The sequence below is a fragment of the Martes martes genome, assembly GCF_963455335.1.
Source record: "Martes martes genome assembly, chromosome: 9".
Classification (NCBI taxonomy): Eukaryota; Metazoa; Chordata; class Mammalia; order Carnivora; family Mustelidae; genus Martes; species Martes martes.
The window spans coordinates 89,510,851-89,536,321 of NC_137896.1; the positions used below are offsets into that span (position 1 = coordinate 89,510,851).

Consider the following 25,471-nt stretch of genomic DNA (forward strand, 5'->3'; position numbering starts at 1 on the left):
GACATGGGTGTGTTACCGGGTCTGAGGAGAGAGGAAGTACACCAGAGAGTCAACTAAAGATAAACAGCAGTAATGTCCCGGGAACTGAGTGTCAAGCTGAAGGCGGCCATTACTGATTATGGAAAGCGCATTGGATGGTAGCTGTGTGACAGGATGTAAGTGCTGCTTGTGGGTTATATTTCTGAACCCTCACCGCCAGCTCTCAGGAGCCCACACCCTTAACTACTCCTTAAATGTCCCTGATGGCAGAAAAGGCAGAGAAGCCTTCCCAGTGCCAAGAGCCTTTCTCAAACTTTTTCGGATGAATATTTTCCAAGTCTGAGTTTACATAATAAGAAATATAGGCAGTATTTTGACACGGAGGTGGCTGTGAGAGTGGGAGCAGAGGACGGGACAGATTTTAACTGTTCCACTATCCATTGGTGTGCCATCCAGGTTATCCTAAATAAATTTATAATGTATATTTTTAAAAAATGTGTTTAATATATGAACATCATTTCAACCATCCCATATAAACATCAGTATAAGAAGAAAGTCTTGTCCTTTTTATGCAAGACAGGTGTCCCAGCCACGGACCCCTCCCCAACCCGTTGCAATTAATTACGTCCCGTTTCCTAAAACCTCCCACTTCTGAGTGCTGCCTGAAGGCCGGTTTAACTGTTGGATTCTTGCTTTGACTCTTCTGGTTTCAGCGGTGGGAGGTGGAAATACCCTCTGACATTTCATAAAGCGTTAGTTCTGAGGTCGTTATGACAATGGGGTGTGGCAGGACAAAGCCCGTCGGAACCTCACCTGGGGGCAACAGCTCAGAACCGTCCCTGCCTCTCCTCAGAGCACAGCTCTCCACCCACGGCTGGACTCCAGTTTTAAACAGCGGCGAAGTCTCTACCCGGGTTCTGCTCAGCCTTTGAGACAAATCCCATTCAGAATCCCCACTACCCCAAGCCACCCCGGCTCCTCACCCCAGCCATTGTTCACGCCCACAGAACCTAATCATCTGTTTTAAACAAGTTGCACTCAGACCCTGAGCCTCCACCCACTTCAGCCTAATGGGATTTTTGGCTACTATGCAAATCGACCGGGCGAACGCTTATTTATTCATTCAAAAGACAAACTAGGAGGTGGAATGTACCGAACTAATTTGATTAATTCGATAATGTGCCAACGTTGTGTTGCGCGTCACGGTGAGTGGGAAAAAGTTAATTTGTGTACATCAACAGATTGTGTCATTTTCCTACTTGAAATAGTCCAGTTGCTACCCATATTAGAATAAAAGGCAGACAACAAACACCTGAAAAAGCCTTGTTTGCAATTACAGTTACTTTGATTTGTCTTTAGTTATGACTTATTGTAAAGTTACACAAAAATACAAAGGTGATGAGATTGGTGAGTTTATGTCTCTTTTACGATGTTACTTGCTCGGCAAACACCGAGAGGCTAAGCCGCCGTGACAGCTGCAATTACTAATTCTCCCGCACCCCACCCGGCACTGGAGGTTTTTCCTTCTAGCTTCGCTCCTGCACAAACTTCGCGAGAACAGAGCCGCCCCTTTGGCCCCACCCCCAGCCTGCTCTATCCCACCCACTTCTTGCCCCGCGATCTCCTGACGTCATAGGCGCGCCTGAGCGCTGGAACGGCTGTACCGAGGGCGGAAATGCTCGCGGCGGAAGTGGTAGCTGCGCAAGTTGTGGGTGGAATGACTGCGGCTCGGCTCCTTCGAAGGCTGTTGCGAGCACCTTCCAGCTCCATGGTTCGGAGCGCAGTCCGTGGCGTGTGCCCCTCCAGGGGCTTGCACGCGGAGTGCGGGCCTCGAAGGCTCTCCATCGAAGGAAATATTGGTAAGGGCCGGAAAGTGGCTGCTAGCCTGAGAAGCTGAGCAAGGGAGCTGGGCCCAGACCCCCCTTCCCCGCAGGCTGATGCCACGGGGCCTTTCCCCTCCTAGAGAGGCCTTTGCTTCTTTGATTTTTAGGATGTTAGGCCTCAGTACTCTTCCACAGCCACGAAGTCTGTAGATAGGACAAGAGTTCTACCAGCTTGTTCTGATCGAAATGGATGCGACAAGGAGCAGGGTGTAATTTCTTTGTTCGCCTAAGATAGGGTTGCCAGATTTTGGGGGGGTGGTGGTGCTCATTTAAAGTAGGATTTCAGATAACGAATACTGTTTTAGTGTGTGTCCTACGCAGTATTGGGGACATACACTAGAAAAAAATTATTACTTATCTACAGTTAAAATTTAACTGGCGTCCTGTATTTTCTCTGGCAGACCTACCCTAAGAGTTCCTAAAATTTGTTCAGTACCACTTACACTAATTTTACCGTGTCTCTCTTCTAGTCCCATATAATTTCTTAACGTTTTTCTTGGAAGAAAGTCACTTTTTAAACTTAAAACATGTAGAGTAGAGACCCAATATCTTAAATAAAAAATAATCATACAACAAATGAAAGCGAAACACTTCAGTTCACTGTTACTAAATTCTGACTTGATGCTTCTACTAGCTAAGGTTCTGAACCCTAAAAAGATTAGGATGTGTTGAGTATTGAAGACATTCTAGCAGCAAATTGAGAATTTCTCATTTTATTCATTCAACAAATAACTGTTTGAGCAACTTTTGTATGCCGGCACTGTTCTTGGCCCTGAGGATACAGCACCAAACAGAACAAATAAAAAATCTCTGCTCTCATGGAACTCTAGTAGCGATAAATAATGAACAATATAAATTAAGTAAACAGTGTATTAAATAGTAATGAATGTGATGGAGAAAATTCAAGGATGAGCGATTGAGGGAGATGGCAGTTTTAAATAGGGTAGTCATGACAGGCCTCACCGAGAGGGTGACATTGGAACAAAATCAGAAGAAAATGAGGGAATGAAACCATGTAGGTAACCAGGAGAAGAATCTCCCAGACAGAGGAAGGACCAAGTGCAAAAGGCCCTAAGGTGGACAGTGTGTTCAGGGAACAGGAGGAAAGCTTTGTGGCTGGAGCAGAGTGAGCAAGGGAGAGAATGGAAGGACGTGAGGTGAGAAGGTAAGGAATAGCTTAATTGTCTAGGCCTTTAGTCCATGGTGGATTTAAATTATGAAAAGGTGACTGTGGCTGATATGTTGAAAGTAGAAGGTGTCAGGAGGTTACTGCAATGATGAGTTGCCATGAATTGGAGCAGGGTGGTAATGGTACTGCAAAAAGGCAGTTGGATTCCAGTTACATTTTAAGGCAGGGCAGACTGGATTTGGTGACAGATGTGTGGAATGTGAGATAAAGACAAATCATTTTGGCCTGAACAACTTGAAGAATGGGAGTTCCAAATTTTCTTAAATGGAGAAGCATAGGAAGAACAGATTGGGGGCAGGCGATGGTTTGCAGGGGTCTATCTTTAGGCATACTTGGTTTTTATGTGCTTATTAGATATCTAAGTGGACATGTTGAAGAGACAGTTGGATGTTTAAGTCTGGAGTTCAGAGTCTCCCTGCATTGTAGGTATAAATCTAGATAGTATTTGAAACCAGGAGACCTTGTGTGTTGATGGAAAGGACTAAGCTATGGGGCACCCAAATGTTCAAGAAGTTGGGGAAGGAACCAGGCAAAAGAGACTGAGAAGGAATAACCACTGAGGTCAGAGCAAAACCAGAAGAGAATGCTATCTCGGAAGCCAAATGAAGAAGGTGTTCAGGGGGTGGGAATGTTCAACTGTGTAATGCTGTTTAAGTAACAGCATTTTGGTGAACTTGAGAAGAACAGTTTTTAGGAGCAGTAAGGATGAACGTCTGATCAGCATAGGGTCAAGGAAAATGGGAGGTGAGGAACTGGAGACAGTGGATTAAGACAACTGGAAGTTTCCCTAGAAAGGGGAGGTATGGAGTGGTAGCTGAAATGGAGAGGGTTTGCGGGGGTTTCAGATTTTTCTTTTTGTAAGAGGAATTAGATCATGTTTGTAAGCTGGTGGAAATGGTCTAGTAGAGAGGAGGGAAATTGGTGAAGCAGGAGATAGGATATAATTACCGGAGTGATTTTAGTAAGCAGGAAGGAGTGGAATCTATTGCTGAAGTGGAGAGAGGTTAGCTTAAGTTAGGAGCGCTCTCTCTCCCTAGTAACTGTGAATGGCAACAGAAATGAGTATGACTTGAGTAGGCGTGGTGGGAACTTTGGGGAAGGTCTTTTGGCTGTTTTCTCAGCAAAATAGGATGAAGGTTCAGCTAAGTAGCTTGAGTGTGAAGAGAGAAAAGACATGAATTAGGCTAGTGAGTGAGCAAGAGAAATGTAGAGCTGTCAGTTAGCATTAAGGACCCACTTAGACTTAGTGGTCATGAATTTAAATTGAGAATAATCACCACATCTGTTTTTTGTGTTTCTCCAGTCGAATCAGAAACATCAAAAAGACTGAGAAGGGAGGGTCCTTCTCCTTGCCTCATGGTGTTAAAGATGTCTGTTGGGAAATATGCCTCTAAAGGAAGCTCTGTTCTCAGAGCCCAGAGAAGTACCAAAATACTTCACGCAATAAGTACTTGGACAGACCATCAGGCAAAGTTTGAGCTCCCTCTCCCAATTTTCTTGACCTTTGCTCTTAACCTTTCTAGATGGGTCTACTTCTTCCTTGCTTTCACTTGGATCAGGACTGAGTACCTGCTATGAAGGTAGACTCCCATGTGGTACAGTTCCTATCCTTTAAGGAGCTCACAGCCAGGTGGAGGACTTCTAAACATAATTCCTGTACCATGTGATGAGTGCCATGATTGTTTGGGCATGGGAACTCAGAATCCCTGGGGTAGGAATTCCCAAGGGGGAGATGAGGCAGGAATGCTCCAGGTACAGGAAGTCACATTTGCCAAGGCAAAGCCTGAAGAGACATGCAGTTTTAAGAATAGGAGTGTGCCTGGAGGGCAGGACGAGAGGCCGGAAGGGTAGACTTGCCAGATGCTGAACAGCCTCTGCAGCAGGCTATGCTAGGAGTTTGTTGTGTAGGTTGTGAGAGGCTACTGAAGACTTGAGGCTGGCGTGTTCCATGGTCAGATTCATTTTAAAAAAGAAATTGGCCAGAGGGGATGAACAGAAAGCATGCACTTTCTTTGTACGTCTTGTTCGCTGCAGTACCCATGGTGCTGTGCATCCATCATGTAGAGTGAATGAGCAGGAATAGAATTTGGAGTAGACCGACTAGTTTTGTGGCTGTTGTTGTAGTAGTTGAGAGGGTGGGAAGATGCAGGCCTGGACAGAGGGAATGGAAGGACAGAGAAGAATGGCATTTTGAGAGGTATTTTGGAAGTGGGATTGACAGGACTAGGTGGCCACTTGGAGGTGAGGGATAGAGGCATAGAGGATGACAGTAAGATTGTAGTTTGGACATGGAAAACAGGATGGAAATAGAGGAAGAAGTCTGGGGAGGTAAGATACAGAGATAGATGTTCAGAGGTAGATTAGGACATGTGCCTGAGATCGAGAGATGGGACCAAGATTTCAGATATGGAAGTTGTGGATTGTGGGGGTGGTTGTTGGAGCCTTGGAAGTACGTGCACTTGCCCAAGGGAAATGTGACTAATGGCAAGTGGACTGGGGGCCCCTAAGCTGGCTGTTTCTTGTTTTACCTCCTACTGCTGTCCATCACCCCACACACCGTGATGACTGTCTTCAGGCAGAATTAGTCACTGCCTCCTCTGTGTGCTCTCATAACATTTTGTACCCACAGCAACTGCAGCGCTTGAGTTCTGTGGGAATTGTTTGCACACTCAACACCTTCCCCAGGTTGGCCACTTGGGTCTTGCTCATCTTTGCATCACCAGTGCCTAAGCCCCTGCCTGACCCATTGTATTCTTTCAGTGTTTGCCAGATGCCTGACTCCTGTGCTGATACCGTGTGGAAGTTAGTCACTGGTGCCCATGGAGCGAATATTTTAAACTGCTTTACAATCAAGTCAGGAGTGATCTTGTTCTCTAATCACAGGTGGTGTCCCCAAACAAATCAGTACCCCTCCAGGACACCTGAACACGGGAAGGTAAACCCCTGTCCTGACTGAAGTTAGATATGTCTAGAGGGGCTTTTCTTGTACTCATGCTGCCCCGAGTCCTGTTGATCTGATCCTCTGAGTGAGAGCACAACACGGAAGGAAAATGGGTCAGTGAAGTAGCACCCAGTGGCGCCCAGTATGAGTTAGGAAACCATATGCCAAGTGTGATTGAAAATCAAAAGTTTCGTGCCCAGAATCCCTTAAGATCTAAGAACTAAAACACAGTCCATCTTCTAAGTGTATTCATGGCTACAATGAGTATTATTGCCTCCCCAGACCAGTTACTTTATAATTATAGACCTCAGGCGAAGAAAGGATTGCTGTATGAGATACTGGCAGTGAGTCATCTCAGACCATTCTCACTTTGATTTTCAAAGACCCAACCGAAAAAGAAGAACTTTGTCACTGTTAGTGTCTAGAGACTTGTACATAAAGCAGAGGAAAGAGCTTTTCTAATAGCATGTTCTAATGTCACTAATGTGCATCTATTGCTTTATTGCGTATAAACAATTGGGCAAAGAATTCGAGGGGAAAAAAGGCCTCTTCTAAATGTTGTATATTGAAGTCTTTGTTTCCGTGATTTCACCTCATTCCACCCATCTCCATTCCTGCTATCTGGTTAGATACGTAGGATGCAAAGGGAACAAGTCAGTGTGTGTCTTCAGAAAGCAAGCAGAGAGAGTGATAGGTCACAAGTAATTATAAAGTAATACCTTGGTAAAGTCAGAGCAGGCATTGGTTCACTCTGCCTCCTAGGTGAAGTGGAGCTGGAGAGAGTTCCAGAAGGCTTCACTGAGAAGGTGACAGTGAAAGGATGAATCACGTGGTGGGCAAGTGGGGGTGGGGAGGGGTTCCAGGTCAGTGGGGGTCTCATGCTGAACAAGAGGGGTTTGGACTGTATGCTGTTGTTAAGCATAGTTTCCATGGGAAAGACAGTAAGAGGAATCAGAGCAAAAAGGGTATTAAGTTTCTTTTTAAGCCTGTGGAGTGATTTTTGTTAAGTTTGCCCAGAATGCTTTTGGGCTCAGAGCCTTTCTGATCCTGGGTACTTTGTTTCGCAGGTGGAGTATAAGCTCTTTGAAGGCACGGTCTCAGCCTAGTTCATCACTGTAGTTACAGTACCTAGTCGGTGAGTGAGTGAGTGAGTGAGTGGATGGATATAGCATCAAACGTAGTGCCTGAAATACAGGCTTTAAATGTTCTTTGGAAGACTTTTTTGTTTAGGATAGTTGTATATTTACTGCCTTAGTTTGCTTTTTGGTACAAGGTTTCAGAATTGGATTTTTGCCTGTGTTTTAAATTTTGTTCAGGAGAGGAACATGCCTGGGGGTATGTTTGAGAGGCTCCCTCAAAATACAGCTGTATTACATTGAAAGTAATACATTCTTCGGGGTGTTCCATCAGATACTATCTAATTGCTGGATTTTAGCAGAATATAGCAATTGCAGGTATCATAGTTTGCAGAAGAATTTGTGGAGGGAAAACAGATCATGACTTAGGAAAGGATGGAAATTAGCAACAGAATTCTTTGATGCAGCTTGTGGAATGACAGTCCTGGTACTAATAAAAATCAACATGTTGAACTAATATACCCTAGGAAAGTACCTCCTACCTTTTTCCAAGTCATGGCACACATAATAAATTTCAGTAATAGCTAAGGTCTGAAAGGAAGGTTTGATTCTGAGATCTGATACCTCCCAGATCTCATGATATTAAAAAGTATATTGAGAGATAACAGTGAACCTGGAATCTAACTAAATGGTGATAATGATATCATAAGAGGCTGGTGTTTTGCAGAGAAACCAGACAAAGGGAGGGCTTTGTCTTGTTTGCCCAGTGTTGTATAAAGAGGAGTGGCTTTTGGTGGACATGAGTGTTCTGCTCCCTAGGAGGAAGCCAGTGTAGCAGGAAAGAAGCAGACACCACTCTTAGGAAGCCCCTGGGAACACTTTAAAACATATGTCTTAAAAAACGGAACAGGGACATGCCTGGGTGGCTCAGTCAGTTAAGCATCTGCCTTCAGCTTGGGTCCTGAAACCAGGGTCCTGGGATCGAGCCTCACATCAGGCTCCCTGCTCAGCGGGGAGTCTGCTTCTCCCTCTCCCTTTTGCCACTCCCCCCCCCGCTTGTGCTCTCTCTCTGTCAAATAAATAAGTAAAATCTTCAAAACAAAAAAACGGGCGCCTGAGTGGCTCAGATAGTTAAGTGTCTGACTCTTGATTTTGGCTCAGGTCATGATTTCAGGGTTGTTAGACTGAGCCCTGTATTGGGCTCCACATTCAGTGGGGAGTCAGCGTGAGATTCTGTCTCTCCCTCTCCCTCTGCTCCTCCCCCCTTCAAATAAATAGATAAATAAATCTTTATAAAAAACCACAACAACAGTCAAAACTCAAGCAGGAAGAAAAAACTTATGTTTAGGTATTATAGCACTAAAAAATGTTATGCTGTGTGTGGTTTTAATATGAATATATAACTTTGAATTATCTTTTAAAATTATTCCATATTTGTGGCTGGTGCCTGGCACAGCTGAGTTCCTTTGGAACAGCTTAAGAAATACTGCCCTATGGCAAATGACCCAGGCTCTCTGAGCTCTTAGGACCTGCCACCATCGTTTACTGTCATTCTTTGCTGAAACCGGCTTCTGATTACTAAACCGGCTTTCCAGAAGCTTTTGAATGGGCAATGGGGTACAGGGTAGGAGTATTGCCCTGGTGTAATTGTTCCAGTAATTGGAACTGTGTATTTCCCATTACATCAAATTTGTTGGCATTCCGGGTTTTGTGTGTTTAAAAGGCGTGAGTCGGTTTCTCAGAGTCCTGACTGCCCTTAGATGAACTAATAGTGTCTGATCTCAGAGGTGAAGCTGGCACTCCCTAACCCTCAGGGCCCTTCTTTTTCGATCTGCGGTCGTTTCTTAGATTGTTTTTAACTTTAAAAAAATGTAATTCTAACAGTCATTCAATCTCAGCAATCTCAATTGCCTTAATCTTTCCCTATTAATTAAAATAACATTTTAGGGGCACCTGGATGGCTCAGTCTTTAAGCGTCTGCCTTCGGCTTGGGTCATGATCCCAGGGTCCTGGGGTCGAGCCCCACATCGGGCTCCCTGCTAGCGGGAAGCCTGCTTCTCGCTCTCCCGCTCCCCCTGCTTGTTCCCTCTCTCGCTGTCTCTCTCTCTGTGTCAAATAAATAAAATCTTTTTTTTTTTTTTTTTAAAGATTTTATTTATTTGTCAGAGAGAGAGCGAGCATGAGCACAGGCAGACAGAGTGGCAGGCAGAGACAGAGAGAGAAGCAGGCTCCCTGCCGAGCAAGGAGCCCGATGTGGGACTCGATCCCAGGATGCTGGGACCATGACCTGAGCCGAAGGCAGCCGCTTAACCAACTGAGCCACCCAGGCGTCCCAAATAAATAAAATCTTAAAAAAAAAAACACACAACTTTTTGGCTGGTAGGCAGGGACCATGTTTTAGTTTTAATCAGCAACCTACAACCTAAATTTTGCCTATCTGTGCCAAATATTTTAAAGTAGGGGCTACTCAGAGCAGGCAGGCATCTGATAATATATAAACTCAACCAATTTGTAATCCCTGTCAATCTGTTAGGTTCTTCATGACAGGCCTGTAGGCTTTTATTCAGTAGTCTGGTATATGGTTTTAGAACCCATATATTTTTTTTAAAAACCACCTCTGTTGATTTTGATCAGATTGTTCTAGATAGCAACCTCAAATAGAAGTATGCGTTCTTGAGGCATACTTATAAATGTAGATTCCTAGGTCCCAACCCCAGAGAGTCAGATCCTGTTAAGAAACCAAAATTAAGACCCAAGAAGCAATCAAAACACTTAAAGGCTATAAACATGTCATAAGCAGTTAATAGTTACTGTTTGATTCAATTGCCCAGTGTGGTGGGAATTCCATGTGTGCTAGAGACATTCTAAACTTCATGGAAGAGGTGGGGCCTTAGGCTTGGTAGTGGGAAGGGATTTAGACACAGGCCAGGAAGAGCAGGGGAATGCATTTATGCACTGAAGTGTGGGAAGAGCAGAGGCGGGCGGATGTGCAGAGGCACACATGGGCCGGGTGGAGGTGGAACTGAGAGATGAGCATGACTGTACAGAACACAGAGATTCGTGTTGTTTGTTCTTACCCTGTGTTGTTCAGACAGGAGCTGGAGTGCTGTGTAATCAATGGCACCTTATGGATGTGTGGGCTCTTCTGAGACATCCCTTCATTCCTGATCAGTAGCCATGAGTGGCTGATAGAATTGACTTGAAGGGTGCCTGCCTTCCTCCTTTTGGTTCCATTTGGGTTCCTCCTCAGGGTAGAACTTGGCTTGAGAAGATCATGTCTCATAGAAGGGATTGAACTCCAAACATACTCTTGTCATTTTTTTGTTTTTTAACAAACATCAGTATCAGAGGGAACCAAAATAGTAGTCTATTAAGTGTTTTATTCAGTCAGGTCATTGTGCTGGGCTCTGGTTCCACCCTGTGTGGCCTAGAGGAGCCCCCTATTCTACCTGGAGAAAGAGAATTACAGTTGCAGTGATGAGTTGTTACCCAGAAAGCAAGGTCAAGTATAAAGGATGATTAGCTGATCCAGCTCAGAGGCATCAGGTTCTGGAAAAGCTTTATACAGGAAGCACATCTGAGCAGAATCTTGGAGATCGAGTAGGAGTTGACCAGGTGAGGAGAGGAGGTGCTCCAGGAAATGAGAATGCATTGACAAAATCACATCTATGGGAAAGAACAAGGCATGATCGGAGTTGCAAAGAGTTTGGTCAGCAGGAGCTCAGGGTGCCTGAAAGAAGCTGAGGCCAGGAAGGTACACGCAGGGACCAGATCTTGCTGTGTCTCGCAGACCATGCTAAAGGGCTGGATTTTTGTGAAGGCAATAGGGAATTGTCAGAGGGTTTTAAGCAGTGTTATTTTGTGTTCACTGTGGCTGCAGTATGAATGTCGGATTAAAAAAGGCAAAGCCAGAGTCAGGCAAGAGATGAGAGCCCAATCCTGAGCTTGGAGGTGAGAATGGAGAGAAAAGGACAGATGGGGAAAATTTAGAAGGCAGGTGCAAAAGGACTTGGTGGCTACTTGACATCTGGCAGAGGAGGGAGAAGTTCTGACAGGGAGCGATGCTGCTGCCATCCCCTGAGGTCTGGGTATGGGAGGACGTTCAGTCTGCTAGGGACGATGATGACTGCATTCATGTAGGGAGCAGACTGACTCTGTGTCAATCTGTGTTTGTGGGACATCCAAGCGGAGGTGTTTGGAGAGCCCGTGGATAGTGATCTGGAGCTCAGGAAGGTAATGGGCCAGACATTGGCATGAATGGGAAGAGATAATTTGTTGTACTAGGTTGGTTTCATCTCCAAAATATTTCTCAAAGCAACCACTACTTTCCACCTCCTCTGCAATCCCTTGGTTCAGGCTGCTATTATCTTTTAATTGGTTTGCCTACTTCTGTGTCAGTCTATTCTTACACAGATGGCAGAGTGATCTTTTAAAAACGAGGTGGAATCTTATCATTTCCCTGCTTAACATCCATTGCCACTGACTTCCCATTGCCCTTAGAATAGATTCAAACTTCTTACCATGCTGCGAGGTCGTGCCTAATCCGGCGTGGCTTTCCTCCCTGCCCCTACACATGTCTGGAGCCACTCTTCTCCCTCATTTGACCATGCCTCTTCTAGGCCCAGGCTTCTCTTCAGTCTCATCCTACACCAGGTTCTTTCTCTTTCCCCTGCCTTTGTTTATGTGGTTCCCTCTGCCTAGATCACCCTTCCCCCACGCCTGTCCTGGTTACCTCCTCACCTTTCAGATCTTACCTCAGACAGCATTTTCTTCAGAGGAACCTTCTCCGGTCTCCTGAGCTGTGTTAGAGCCGTCCTGCGTTTTTCTTTCCTAGCACTTCTGTTTGTTATTAGTTACTCTGTGAACATATCTCCCATACAAGCTCCATGAGGGCAGAACCCTTCCTGTGTTTGTTTGCCATCGTACCCCCAGTGCCAGACAGTCCTGGGCCCGGAGTAAGCACTCCAGGAAATACTGGTTAGGTTTGTTGAATGAATGAGGGTCCTAATCTCAATTTTTCTTTGCTGAAAAACTTGCAGTTTTTACACTGTCACAGAATAGATATGATTCAAGCCTTATGATTTAAGTAGCTGATTTCCTCTGCTGTGGGTAGTCCTGTTACATTTCCAACTGTCATTAAATACCTTGCCTCTGGGAGGTTAAGGCATTACCACTGCAAGTCAGATCTTAAGGGTCTTTTTCCTCCCTTTTTCCCCCTGTATTCACTATCGGACCATTCACCGTGGCCTGCCCTATCCTGAGTGGGACACGGATACAGGGCTGAGGATTGAAACTGGGAAAACTGGTACTTGTTGCCTTCAGCTGGGCCACCGTGCCCGAGTTTTATCACAGCCTTCTCCTGCAGCCCTGATGTGGGAAGGGTCCCGACACATGCTGTTTGCATTGCAGCCGTGGGCAAGTCCACCTTTGTGAAGTTACTCACGAAAACTTACCCCGAGTGGCACATAGCTCCAGAGCCTGTAGCGACATGGCAGAGTGTCCAGGCTGCTGGCACCCGAAAAGTAAGTTTTCAGTTGTGGTGGGTAGTTGGCTGGCATGGGTGAATAAACTCATTGTAATAATCTCATTTGCTCGAAGTAGGTGAAACAGCCCAGTTTGAGTCTCTTTTTTTTTAAATCATTTCATTCCAGAAAGCAGACCACATGTGCCAGAGAGGATATGACTTGTTTTGAATATGTTTAGTTTTGATTTTTGTGGTTTTTACATGTCTACATAAGTGACTGCCTCTGTTCTTTGTGGTTTCCCAAAGTATGTCCAGCCATCCTGGCTTTGTCATTCCTACCCTTGAGTGTATTACTGAAGCTGACCTTCAGGATTAAGAGCTAATTATAGTGATTTTTTAAACTTATTTATGAAGTGTTAGAAATTGGAAGGGCCATCTTGTCACAGTCTGAGTCAGTGCAGAAATACTAGCTAACACTTATAAAGCATGACCTTTGCCACATGCTGTGCCAAGTGGTGCACATTTCACTTCTGCCTCATGGCATAGGACCTAGTGTCGGGCCTGCTGCTTTGGGAAGGGCCATGGCGTTGGTTTCAACACCAGCCATATCCACGTGAGTAGGGAAGGACAGTTTGGACGTGAACATTAGGGGTGGCTGCAGGAATTATTTCCCCACGCTCCTCCCGCAGCCTCCAAGAACATTTCATTGAGTAGCTCGTTATAGTTTTTAACAAAACTCTAATTGTTAGAGAGTTCTAGTATGAGCCACTTTGCATCCCTGTGACGCTGAGTCATTGGTTCAAGTTCTGCTTCTTGAGTTTCTAACTTTTCTACGTGACAACCCTTCGTATAGTTGAAGGTAATTCATGATTTGTTTGCTCTTTCTCCTCGTGTCTTCTTTCAAGCCAAACACCATTTCCCCCCAGGCTGGTCCTCATTCTGAAGTCACTTTGTCTAGGCGATAAGCTCCAGTTGGTTAGTTTTGCACTTAGATTAAGAGTGGTGCTCTGAATGGTAGAGAATATCATAGAACTTGTTCTCAGTGGCATTTTTCTGTTATTCCAGCTCAAAATTGTGTTACCTCTTTTGGCAGGCACATCATGCTTGTTGTGGACCTATGTTTTTTTAAATTGTCTCTCTGTGTATATGTATGTGTTTGTGAAGTTAATTTTCCATTTAGAAAATAAATTACATATCTTTCTCTAAGGATGCCACAGGTCACCTGTTGTGGGGATTTGAAAATATGTCCACAAATTGTTTGTTGAACTTTCCTTTAACAGGTAGACTCTAATTCTGTCCTTGAGTGTGGGCTGGACTTAGTGCCTTGCTTCTGATGAAGAGAATGTAGCAGGAATAACAGTGGGACTTGCTAGGGTAGGCCAAAAGAGACATTGTATCTTCTACCTCTTTCTGTCTTGATCACTTTTGGCTCTGGGGATGCCAGCTGCCATGTCATAAAGCATCTTTGTCTGTGAAGAGGCCCGTGAAGCAAGAGATTGAGTCCTCCTGTCAACAGCAGTGTGAGTGAGTCTTCTTGGAAGTGGATCTTTTGGCCCCAGTCAAGTCTTCAGATGATTGGCCTCAGCCAACATCCCAACTGCAACTTCGTGATAAACCCTGAGGCAGAACCAGCCAGCTAAGCTGTGTCCCGATTCCTCACCATAGAAACTGAGATAATGAACCCAAACCACCAAACTTGGGTACAATTTGTTATGCAACAGTAGATACCTAATATTCACATAGTTCTGATATTCAGAGGTAAAGAGTTTAACATTTTTGTTCTTTTAGATTTCTTTCTACTTAGGAGAAGATACATATATTTACCTACACCTATATGAATGTATAAAACATATATACATTTACTTTTTTTAAACAAAAATTGTAGTTGTTACCTGCATGGCCTTTGATATACAAGATGTAACTTCCATAGTAATTTTAATGATTGCAGTGTATTGCATAATATGATTCTTTAATTAATGTAATCAATATATTTAATTAATGCATAATGTTATATGTACTGTAGCAATTTCTTCCTGTTAGAAACAATGTTACAATGATGAATATCCTTGTAGCTACATCTTTTTTCTTGTTAAGAGCTAAATTTTGTGTCCTTTTATATTTTAAGATAATCTACAGTTGGAATTTTAATGTCCAAAAATTACGCATCTTGTTGATTGTTGACACCTGCTGTAGTTTACACAGTTTTCCTTCAGAAAAGTTGTACCACTTTCTCCATACTTTTGGCAATACTGGGTATTGCTGTTTTTCATTGTTGCTAACATGAGGGGCAAGAAAACCGTTATTTTGTTTTACATTTCTTTGATTACCAATGGATTCAACATCTTTTTTATACTTATCAGCCATTTATTAGTATTCTTTAGTAAATTGCCTATTCAGACCTCTTGCTTCCCGCCGCCCCTCCCCCGCCCCGCAGATCTTCAAATTTTTGTAATGGCTTTATAAAACGTCATTGTATGTTAAGTATCTTAACTCTTTGTCACATATTGCTGATCCTTTCCTCAGTTTGTCACTTTTCTTTTATCTCTATATATGATGTATTTTGCAGTATAATACATTTAAGTTTTTATGTAGTCAAATCTGTCTTTTTCTTCATAATTACTGCCTTTGATGTCTTAGAAAGACTCACAATCCAAAATTATAAAAACATGCGCCTGCATTTCTTTCTCATGCTTTTGTGGTTTTATTTTGCTCTTTATGTGACTTTAAAAGTTATAGGAGCCTGATTTTTCCCAAGTCGTTATTTTCTTTTTGTAGTAGTAGTCTTGTTTATTTTATTCCTGAGTGGTTATTTAATTCTTATTATGGTGGCTGGGATCTGTTTTCCCATCATCTTTTTCAAACTGGTTATTATTGTTTTAAAGGAAAGCAGTTAATTGTTTAGGAAAGCAATTAATTGTTGTGTTTATCTTGTAATATTATTGTTTTTTTTTTTTTGCTTTATTTGCTTGAGGTTTCAGAAAATAATAGTTTTCCCTAAATACTTATCATTTGTAAGAGTTTTCCAATAGCCATACTTCACTTCTATTTTCTTGTTTTCTTTTATTAGATAGAAGTTCCAGAGCAGGGGCGCCTGGGTGGCTCAGGGGTTTAAGCCTCTGCCTTCAGCTCGGGTCATGATCTCAGGGTCCTGGGATCGAGCCCCGCATCGGGCTCTCTGCTCAGCAGGAGCCTGCTTCCCCTTCTCTCTGTCTGCCTAGCTCTGATTTCTCTCTGTCAAATAAATAAAATCTTTAAAAAAAAAAAAAAATTTAGAAGTTCCAGAGCAATACTAACTATAATAGCACTGATGGTAGTCAGCCTTAACTTGTTCTGTCTTTAATGAAACTACCTCTAATGTATCAATATTAAGTTTTGTGATTGTTAGTCGTTTCAATAGATCATGTGGAGGAAGTACCCTTATAATTATTAGGACAGGAAATGTTTTCCTCAGGATCAGATATTGAATTTTCATCAAAAGCCTTTTTAGTATCTAGCGAGATAACCACAGGGTTTTTCCTTTTTTAATCTCTTAGTATTAGTAGATTTGATATTGGTGCCATCTGTACATTCTAGAATGAACGAACCCTTTTGATCATGGTACACTAGCCCATTAATTTGCTAATATATTGTTTGAAATTTTGCATGTATATTTAATTGGTATTACTATTTTTGACAGCTTTATAAATTTATTAATGAATATATAAATTATATAATTTATAAATTATAAATATAAATTATTTATAAATAATTTATAAAAATTATTTTTACCATTGGGGTTATAAAATGAATTGGGAAGTTTTATACTGTTTTAGTGTAGGAATTATTTATTCTTTGAAGGAGGGATAGAAATTTTTTTTAAATAGTATGGATTCACTGCTCTTTGGGTGGAATAGTTACCGGCTCTTTCTTCCTCAGCTATTCAGGGTTTGCGGGTTTTGTTTTGTTTTGTTTTTTTACCTTCTTGAATCAATTTTGATAACCCTTGTTTTCTTAGAAAATTTCCCTTCTATTGAGATTTTCAAATTTAATAGTATAAAAGTAGTACCTATGTATTTTTATGCTTCAGTCCAGAATGATTGTGGTTTTTTGTCTGATGTTACTTGTTTTTGTTAATATTTGGGGAGGGCTAGATTTGATAGATGATTGTCTCTGTTCTTTTTAAAAGACCCAGTTAATGGGTTTTTTTAATTTTGTGGAGACTTGCATTCTAATTCATTAATTTTGGACTTTAAATTTACTCATTTCTTTCTAAGAACTTCTTTGTATTTTTAAAGTTAAATGATTAGTTTGTGTACTTTTCTTTTTTTCTTTCCTTAATAATAAAAACATTTGCAGCTGAGAATTTTCTTCATGGAATAAGCTTTGGCCTTGTCTTTTAGAGTTTGACATATAAGATTTCAGTTTGACATACAAAAATAGCAAATCTATAATTGTAGTTTTTTATTTGTTTTGTAGTTTTTGATTTATTCTTTGCCCTAGAATTATTTTTAAAGTATTTTACATTTTCTGGGTAGATTTTGTGTAGATCTTTTTACTCTTAAGTTTATTTTGTTATGGTTAGACAACATGGCTTTTGCAGTTTCTAATTGGGGGAACTTACTGAGGCCTTCTTCATGGCTTATGTATGATCAAATTTTATATATGATCAATTTTGGTAAATGTGCCATGAACTTTTGAGAAGAATATGTACTATCTCTAAGGTATGAAGTTTGATGTGACATATATTATAAATTCTAAGATACCATTGATTGTAAGACACATAATCAATTTAATAATACTTCTAAGGAATAATTAAAATGTCTGTTAAAGTTTAACTTAAGGGGCGCCTGGGTGGCTCAGTCGTTGGGCGTCTGCCTTCAGCTCAGGTCATGATCCCAGGGTCCTGGGTTCGAGCCCTGCATTGGTTCTCTGCTTGGCGGGAAGCCTGCTTCTCCTTCTCCCATTCCCTCTGCTTATGTTCCCTTTCTGGCTGTGTTTCTCTCTGTCAAATAAATAAAATCTTAAAAAAAAAAGTTTAAACATTGTAAGATGTACATCAGTATCAGATATGTGAAAAATAATAATGACAATAATAACAATTTAAAATAAGCTCTCATTTTTGGGGTCTACTTTTTATATTAAATTCTGAGAAAAGTGTGGTAAGGTTTGTGCTTTTATTTTGTCTATTTCTCCTTGAATTTTTAATTAGCTCTGCCCTTACATTTCTATATTTCAGGACTTTATTATTGCATGCAAAAAGGTTCACGACTCCTTTGTGTAGTCTTTTTTGGTTTATTAGTATTAAAAAATCCCTCTTGTAGCATTTAATGCTTTTTTTTAAAATGCCATTTTGCCACATCTGCTTTCTTTTTATTTGGATCTGTTTGGTGGATTTTCTGCCCTTTGTCCTTAAGTAATACATGTCATCTTGTTTTAGGTATTTTTCTCATGGGATTTTTAGTTTTTACCCAATGTTAAGGTTTGCCTTTCCTGGAAATTTTTCTCTTTTATTATAATTATGCTCAACTTATTTCTGTCACCTTATTTTGTGCTTTCATCTCCTTTTTTTTTCTTTTTTGCTATATTTAATATTTTCTTTCATTTTTCTCCCCTTTATTCATATGGGAAACTTACTGTTTTTATCCTAACAGGGGAAACATGTAAATTAAAAATGCACGTGTGTAGACCTATCTTTCAATGTTAATGGAGTGTCTGTTAAAGACAAAAGAAGCCAAAACAGAATTCTGTTACTTTTTTATTACCTTCTTTGCCAGGTATATTGAAATTATCTGAAATTTTGTAGATCCAGAATGGTTTTACTTTGTGAAATTTCTCTCTTAACAATAGAAATGTGGCACTTAATTTCATAGCCACATAAGTAATGGTTTTTCAGTTACACCCTTATACTTAACTCTGTTCTACTGGTTTGTCACTGACCACTGTTTTCCCCTTACCACATCTTCCCATTTCTTAATTTTTTCAGTTGTTTGAAGTATATTTTAGAGAATTTTTTCAAAAAGGGCATGTGGGTGGTGTAATTTGAGTGATTGCTTGTCTAAAAAAGTCTTCCCTTTTGCTCTGGAATGTGAAAGGTAGTTTCTGTTGTAGGGAAGCATTATATAGTTCTGATCTTTTTTTTTTTTAAATAAATAATTCATGTGATTTCCCCACCATTAGGTTTTTGTTTTGTTTTTATGAATTGTCAATATTTTGACAGGATAGGTCCAGTTTGGGTTTCTTGTGTGCACACGTGTGTGTTTGAAAGCTGTATATGTAATCTTTTCTGGTACTCTGAATTTTTCTGGTGGAAGGTCTCGTGTCTTAGAGATTTTCTTTAATTTTTTTTCTTTTGTTTTAGCTTTTCTATCAGATCAGTTCTTTCTTACTATAACTTCTAGTTTGTTTGTTTGTTTTTTTAAGATTTTATTTATTTATTTGGCAGACAGAGACCACAAGTAGGCAGAGAGGCAGGCAGATAGAGAGGGGGAAGTAGGCTCCCTGTTGAGCAGAGAGCCCGACGTGGGGCTCGATCCCAGGACCCTGGGATCATGACCTGAGCCGAAGGCAGAGGCTTTAATCCACTGAGCCACCCAGGTGCCCCTATAACTTCTAGTTTTAAACTTAGTTCTTAAATACCTAGAGATACTACATGGTTCTGTCAGTGATTCTCAGTGATGATGAAATTTGATGAGAAGGAGACACACCCCTCATGAATAACGGTCTTCCTGTGCTCATCTCTTGTTGGGGATGGCATTTCCCTTCTCTGTATTGGACTCTTGTCTCATGAGAAGGAAAATCGTTTCCTTAGGTAGCTTTGTCTGAGCTATGGGTACTGTCGAGTTGTGGGTCATTTTAGCTCTCGTTTGGAAAGTTGCTTGATATAAAATTATCTTAATTACTGTGAGGTGGAACACAAGTGACATTACATCTTGATATATCTTTCCAGAGGAAAAAAAAGAAAGGCAAAAAAATACCCTAGCATGATACTACAGTGTACATTGGATCTCCTCCTTCTAATCTGTATGTCTTCATTTGTGTCATAATTTTCTGGGTGGTTTTCCCTCTCTTAGTTTAAGGAAAATTTCTTGAGCTGATGTTCTGTATGACATTGACTAATTAGGTTTACTGCAGTATACAGTCTGCTAGTTACTGTCTTCATAGGGTGTTTTGTTTTGGCAATTGCATTTTTTCTCCTCTAAGAATGTTCTTTTCATACTATTCCTGTTTTTATGACAGCCTGTTCTTACCAATGTAGCAGTCTCTTGAATCTCACTGAGATTTTTCTGTTTTGTTTTTTTGTTTGTTTGTTTGTTTGTTTCTGGCAACAGCTCTATCTCTTAAGGGGCTGCTTGTCCTGAGCAGATGCATTGGTTTTCTCCCTTTGAATTGCTGAATATTACTATATCCAGTCATTGTCCCTCTCTCTGCTTATATATTTGAAGGGATGTTTGCATTTGTTCTGTAGCTGAGATGGGTTCTTTCAGAAATTGTGTAGTCTCTGTACAGTTTTTTGTTCCAGAACAATCTCCCTTGGGTAGCCCAAAAGCCACTGATGGAATAGCTCTCACCCAGTCAACCTAGTACATCTGTACACATAGCCCCTCACTCTCTTTACTGGGCTTCCATGCAGTCTCTAACCATGCTGCACCCCACGGGCACTCTACTATTTCTAGTGACACCATCAGAGACTCACAAGGATTCAGATTTGTCCCCCTGCCTCTACCTCCAACTCTTAACTGCCGGTTATTTGTGAGACTGCTGGTCTGTGTTTGCAGGTTAGAGGATTGGAAGGAGGGAGAACATGCTGAGATCCATTCTGCTCCCCCTGCGTTGCTCCCAGTGAAGCCTTTCAAAGGGCTGGAATCCTTTTTTGGAATCAGTGGTTGATACTTAGCCAAACTGGACCACTTGTGGTTGTCTAACCTGTTCCCCCTCCTCTATCTTTTTTTCCACCCCAAATGTGCTCTTAGTCCCCGTTTCTGTCTATGGAAATTCCATGTGTCATTACTTCCCAGCTTGTCTTTATATGGAGAAGCATTAGACTGAAGTTAGAGGAAGCCAGGTTTGAGTCCCTGTTCTGCACTTACTCACCTTGAAACCTTGGACAAGTTACTTAACCTTTCTGAGTGGATTTGACCCTCTCAAGAAAATGAGCATGACAGCAGTGCCCTCTTCATGAAGCTGTTTTGAAGATTAAATGACATAACAGCACAGTGAACATGGAAAATAAATCTTAGTTTTGTTTTCTCTACCCCTTACAGCCTTGAGCCTGTGTAGCGCCTCATCCACGAGGGCCTTCAGTTAATGGAGATGAATGAATTCACTTTTGTGCTGGGTCAGTGGCAGAGTCCAGGGCTCCCAAGTATCTCATGCATGTTCCCACCTACATATGCTGAGGATGTGGGTCTTCAAATACTTTTCATAAAGTCTCCAGAATGGAGGAGGAAGGTTGCGTTTGTTTTAATCCCTTATGTGTATGAGAGAGAAAATTCTGTTTGGTTGGTTAGTTGGATTTTCAAATCTGTTACTTTCTTGTCTGGGTTGAAGTTTTGTAAAGAAATAGCCACAGATGGAAGTTCAAAAGAGAGGCCACATAGTGTTATAATGGGAAGATTCGATTCCAAGTAGTTTTAGGTGGTTGTCGGTTAGCTCCTGGTCAGACAAGACTCCACAAACCGGTCAGTGAATGTGCTGATTGTTTGGTGGTTCTTCCTCTGCTCTTCTCTGGTATGTTGAAGGTGGCATGTCCTCTCCTCTCAAACTCTTGTTTTATCGGGTAGGAAATCTCTTCCTTGATTAAATAGCTTTGACTCAACTGGGGGATAGGATTATATCTTTTTAGGAGAAGGAAACTTTTGTTATTGCTTCCCTCACTGATTATTAGACCATGGTGGTGGGGAGTAAACACCATGAGGTATATAAACCTAGGAAATTCTCCTCTTTTCTAATTTCCCTCTAGGCCTTCACTGCCCAGAGTCTGGGAAACTTGCTGGATATGATGTACCAGGAGCCAGCACGATGGTCCTACACATTCCAGACGTTTTCTTTTATGAGCCGCCTGAAAGTACAGCTGGAGCCCTTTCCTGAGAAACTGTTACAGGCCAAGAAGGCGGTACAGATCTTCGAGAGGTCCGTGTACAGTGACAGGTAAGACCCCGAGCCCTTCACTGGTCACAAGCCCCATGCTCAGCGCTGCATGTTTTCCTTTCTTGCTCCCCTGTGGTTATTGATAATTGTACTTTTTCATTGCCCGTTTACTTCTGAAGATGCTAAGTTGGTTACCCATTTATTTCCAAATTAGACAAACTAGTTCTACTTCTCAGTGTTCCCATAAATCCTCCTAGAGGGAAAAAAGAAGGGTACACTCACTTGGAAGTGTCATATAAATTTTTTCTAACATTATCTCAAAACCAAGCAAGATACATAGAACAAGTCCTGTGGGCTACATATTCCTTCTATACCCTAAGAGAGAGTTTACTCTTTTTTTTTTTAAAGATTTTATTTATTTATTTGACAGAGAGAAAGAGATCACAAGTAGGCAGAGAAGCAGGCAGAGAGAGAGAGGGGGAAGCAGGCTCCCTGCTGAGCAGAGAGCCCGATGTGGGGCTCGATCCCAGGACCCTGGGATCATGACCTGAGCTGAAGGCAGAGGCTTTAACCCACTGAGCCACCCAGGTGCCCCAAGAGTTTACTCTTTACAAAAGCTAAATATGTGAATTATAAGTAGTTGAGCTATAGATGTGGGTTCTTTTACAGTTGTTGGGTACACTACTGCATGTTTTTCTCTCCTGTTTCCCAGGCCATGCCTCTTAGACTAGGAAGATGAATTACATATAACTGTCCTGGTTACCTGGAAACAATTCACCATGGATTTTTTGATTTAGCCCTTTAGTGAAGTAGGCATGTGAAAGACCCCTCAGAAAAAGAAATACTTCGTTGAGAAGTTACAAGATCTTAACGTTTTCTTGTAAAGAAAGAGATGAGAATTGATTTTGCTCTAGGCAGCTGCACATTCTGGATATTTTCTTCAGAGGGAGCATTTTTGAGATGGAAAGGACAATTCATTATATATTCTAATTGTGATAGTAATTTAGACCTTTTGCCTTCTTTAAAAAATTCATTCATTCATTCCTTTGCTCAGCACAGACTTACTAAATCCCCATATGTTCAGGCACTGGGCTAGACCCTGGGGCTGCAGCAGTGAGCAAGGCAGACCCAGTCCCTGCCTTTAGGGCCACCTTAGTGTAATGGGGACTCTGAGATAGCACACAAGCTCACGTGTATGATGTGTGTCCCAAAGGAGAAACACAAGTTGTTCAGGAGAGTGGATGGCTAGGAAGAAGAAATCTAAATCTTTTCTGTTGGAGTTAAACAATAGTGTGTGATTTTAGAACGGAGACCTGCTGCTTGGGTTCTGATGCTCCCTCTGTGCGGCACCTGCCCGCACACTGCAGTGGTTCCCTCCTGTGGTCCTGTGCACCCCAGAGGTCTCCCTCCGCCGGTCACCACTAGCTGTGGAGAAATAGAGAGGTGTTCATCCCCAAGAAAGAGGAGGGCCCCTCTTAAAGGGCTTCTTAACAGATATGTCATTGCTCTTTGTGGGATTTTAACTTCTAAGTTGCCTGTGAAGAAGCTGAAACTATTTTTCAGAAATTGAGTTACAAACGTCATCTTTCTGTGTCGCCTTCAGCTAGACTATAGCTAAACCATCCCAGACTGAGAAGGTTGACTTAGGGAGCCCCTAGGTTAATTTCTTCACAGCCCAGCAAAGAAGTAGGTATAATAGCAAAGATGTTCGACTCCTGTGCGCCTAGTCACTCCTCCAGGCACCTCGTGAGTGCTCCCTGCAGTCATCACCACAGTGCTGTGAGTCAGGTTCTCCCGTCATCTCTTTGTACAGAGGAAGAAATGGGCTGAGGGAGTTTGAGGACTTGCCCACAGCAACCCAGTTTGTGGATTTGGGGGCCAGGCTCACACTCGGGACCGTGACGCTGCTGCCCATTCTCTTCCTCGCAACACTTGCAGCCTTGTGATTATACTTTTCTGGACCATTCGTGTACAAGGATTCTGAATTTCATTTTCCCAGAAGTGGCCAGTTGCTAAGCGTTGCCTTAGAAACTAGTGTTCATTGTTTAGGATATAAATTGTGTTTTGTATCAAGATGCCTGAGGTTTGAAAGCAGAGTTGACCCTTCTGAAGCAATGGTTTCTTGTTAGCTCTAATTTCCTATTTACCAGATGCTCCTTTAGTTGTGAAAGTAAGCAAGGGCAAGCTCGTTTGATTTTTAGATTTAGCTTTCTTGTACCTGGACTAGAAGCTCAGTAGCAGAGGAAGCAAGTAAGGGCTCCTGTGTGCTTTGGGGAGGGTCTGCTTTCTGGGGAACACTGCTGTGAAGAAGAAATGCCTCCCCAGCTCTGTAGGGGACACCACTTCCCTACATTTCCTTCTCCACTTATTATCCACAGGAGAGGATGGCTCAGCTGCCTGGAGGTCAGAAGGCCTCATAAGCCCTAGATGGTTTGTTGGTTTGGGGGCTGGCTGCAATGATAAAGAAATCTCGAAAGTGTGAGTTTGCGTGCACCGTAGCTGTATGTCCTGCCTGGCCTCCAGCAGGGAGAATCGCTGGCGACCGCTGGTCGTCTTTTCCACTGCTCCTGTTCCTCCAGTGGATTAATCCAGTTGGAGAGCTGTGGTTTGGACTTCTAAAGTCGACATGCTATTTCCCATCTTACTGCTGAACCAGGAAGGAGATACAGGCTAAGAATTCAGATTTCTTAAAGATTGATGAGCCAGAAAGGTTAAATGGCTTGCACAGTCATGGAACAAGTTGGTTATTGATTTTTCTGCTTCTCTCCCTTTTACCTTTCATTCCCTTTCCCATTCTGATCACCTCCCCTGATCCCACCTGTATTTCCAACCAGGTATATCTTTGCGAAGAATCTTTTTGAAAATGGTTCCCTCAGTGACATCGAATGGCATATCTATCAAGATTGGCATTCTTTTCTCCTGCAGGAGTTTGCCAGCCAGCTCAGATTACATGGCTTCATCTATCTCCAGGCTACTCCCCAGGTAATGTGGAATGTCAAGCCTTAATCCTCAGTGCTGTAGGAAACCTAAGAGATGATACTCTCCAACACCCGATTTTCTGGTTGGAGAAATTGGAGCGGATATTATGCGGAGCATGGAGAGCAGCGTGGGTCACACCCTCCTGTTCTGGCACCGAGCACCTCATTTCCCACAGGCTTTCTGCAGCAGAGGGCTAAAGCAAATGACTGACAGAAAGGGGCCCTCTCGATGTAACAACAATGTAGAGAACATCGGGCATTGTGTTTCTTGGCCAGGGTTTGCACATTGGCTCCTCTGGCCAGGTCACCTGTAGCCAATTGTCTTGGCATTCCCTTTCCTCCAGCTGGGTCCTTGGAGTCTGATGGTCTTGATGGTTGCCTGACTAGGATGCTGGGAGGATGTAGAGTTTTTCCTCACCTCTCCCTGATATTTGCCTAATTTATAGCTGCCTTTTGAACCTTGAGGGTGCCGCTGGTAAGTCAGGGTGGACTACAGAAGTTACATTCTCTGACTTCTCTGTCTTGGACCCTGGAGCCAGCCTCATACACTATAGGGTGATGTTGCAGGAGGAGCACCAAAGCTCTGACTGGCAGTGACCATGGACAGCCCCTAGAAACCTTTTCCCTGGAAGTGTCCTTGTCTGTCAGATTTAGTGGCTCAGGCTAATGGTCTCTAAGGGCTCTTCTGGAGTGGGATTCTGAGTCAAGGCTGGAGGTATTTTTTGAGAGGTGTGTTGCTCTCAGCTTTTGAGACGTATGTAATGGGTGGTCACATGTCAGGTCAGGTGTACAGCATAATCTCAGGAGGAAAGCTCCTTCTGACCAGAGGCTATGCTTTCTAGAGACAAGACTGAGCCTTGTGGACGGAGCAGGCCAGAGAGCAGACTGAGCAGGG

The 25,471-nt window shown here is 42.4% G+C and overlaps 1 protein-coding gene across 2 annotated transcripts in view; it reads left to right on the plus strand.

Moving 5' to 3' along the window:
• Positions 1-1,641: 1,641 nt before the first annotated feature.
• The window catches only part of DGUOK (deoxyguanosine kinase), a gene marked incomplete at its 5' end in the record, with an annotated part of 29,039 nt that continues 5,209 nt past the window's right edge, over positions 1,642-25,471 (plus strand). The window contains 4 exons of one of the 2 annotated variants that reach the window (XM_080814230.1): positions 1,655-1,838; positions 12,478-12,590; positions 21,471-21,658; positions 24,433-24,580. In XM_080814230.1, coding sequence (XP_080670356.1) covers positions 1,655-1,838; positions 12,478-12,590; positions 21,471-21,658; positions 24,433-24,580 — 633 coding nt within the window. Of the gene's footprint in view, positions 1,839-12,477; positions 12,591-21,470; positions 21,659-24,432; positions 24,581-25,471 lie in introns of both variants that reach the window. The other variant, XM_080814231.1, reaches the window with a different exon arrangement.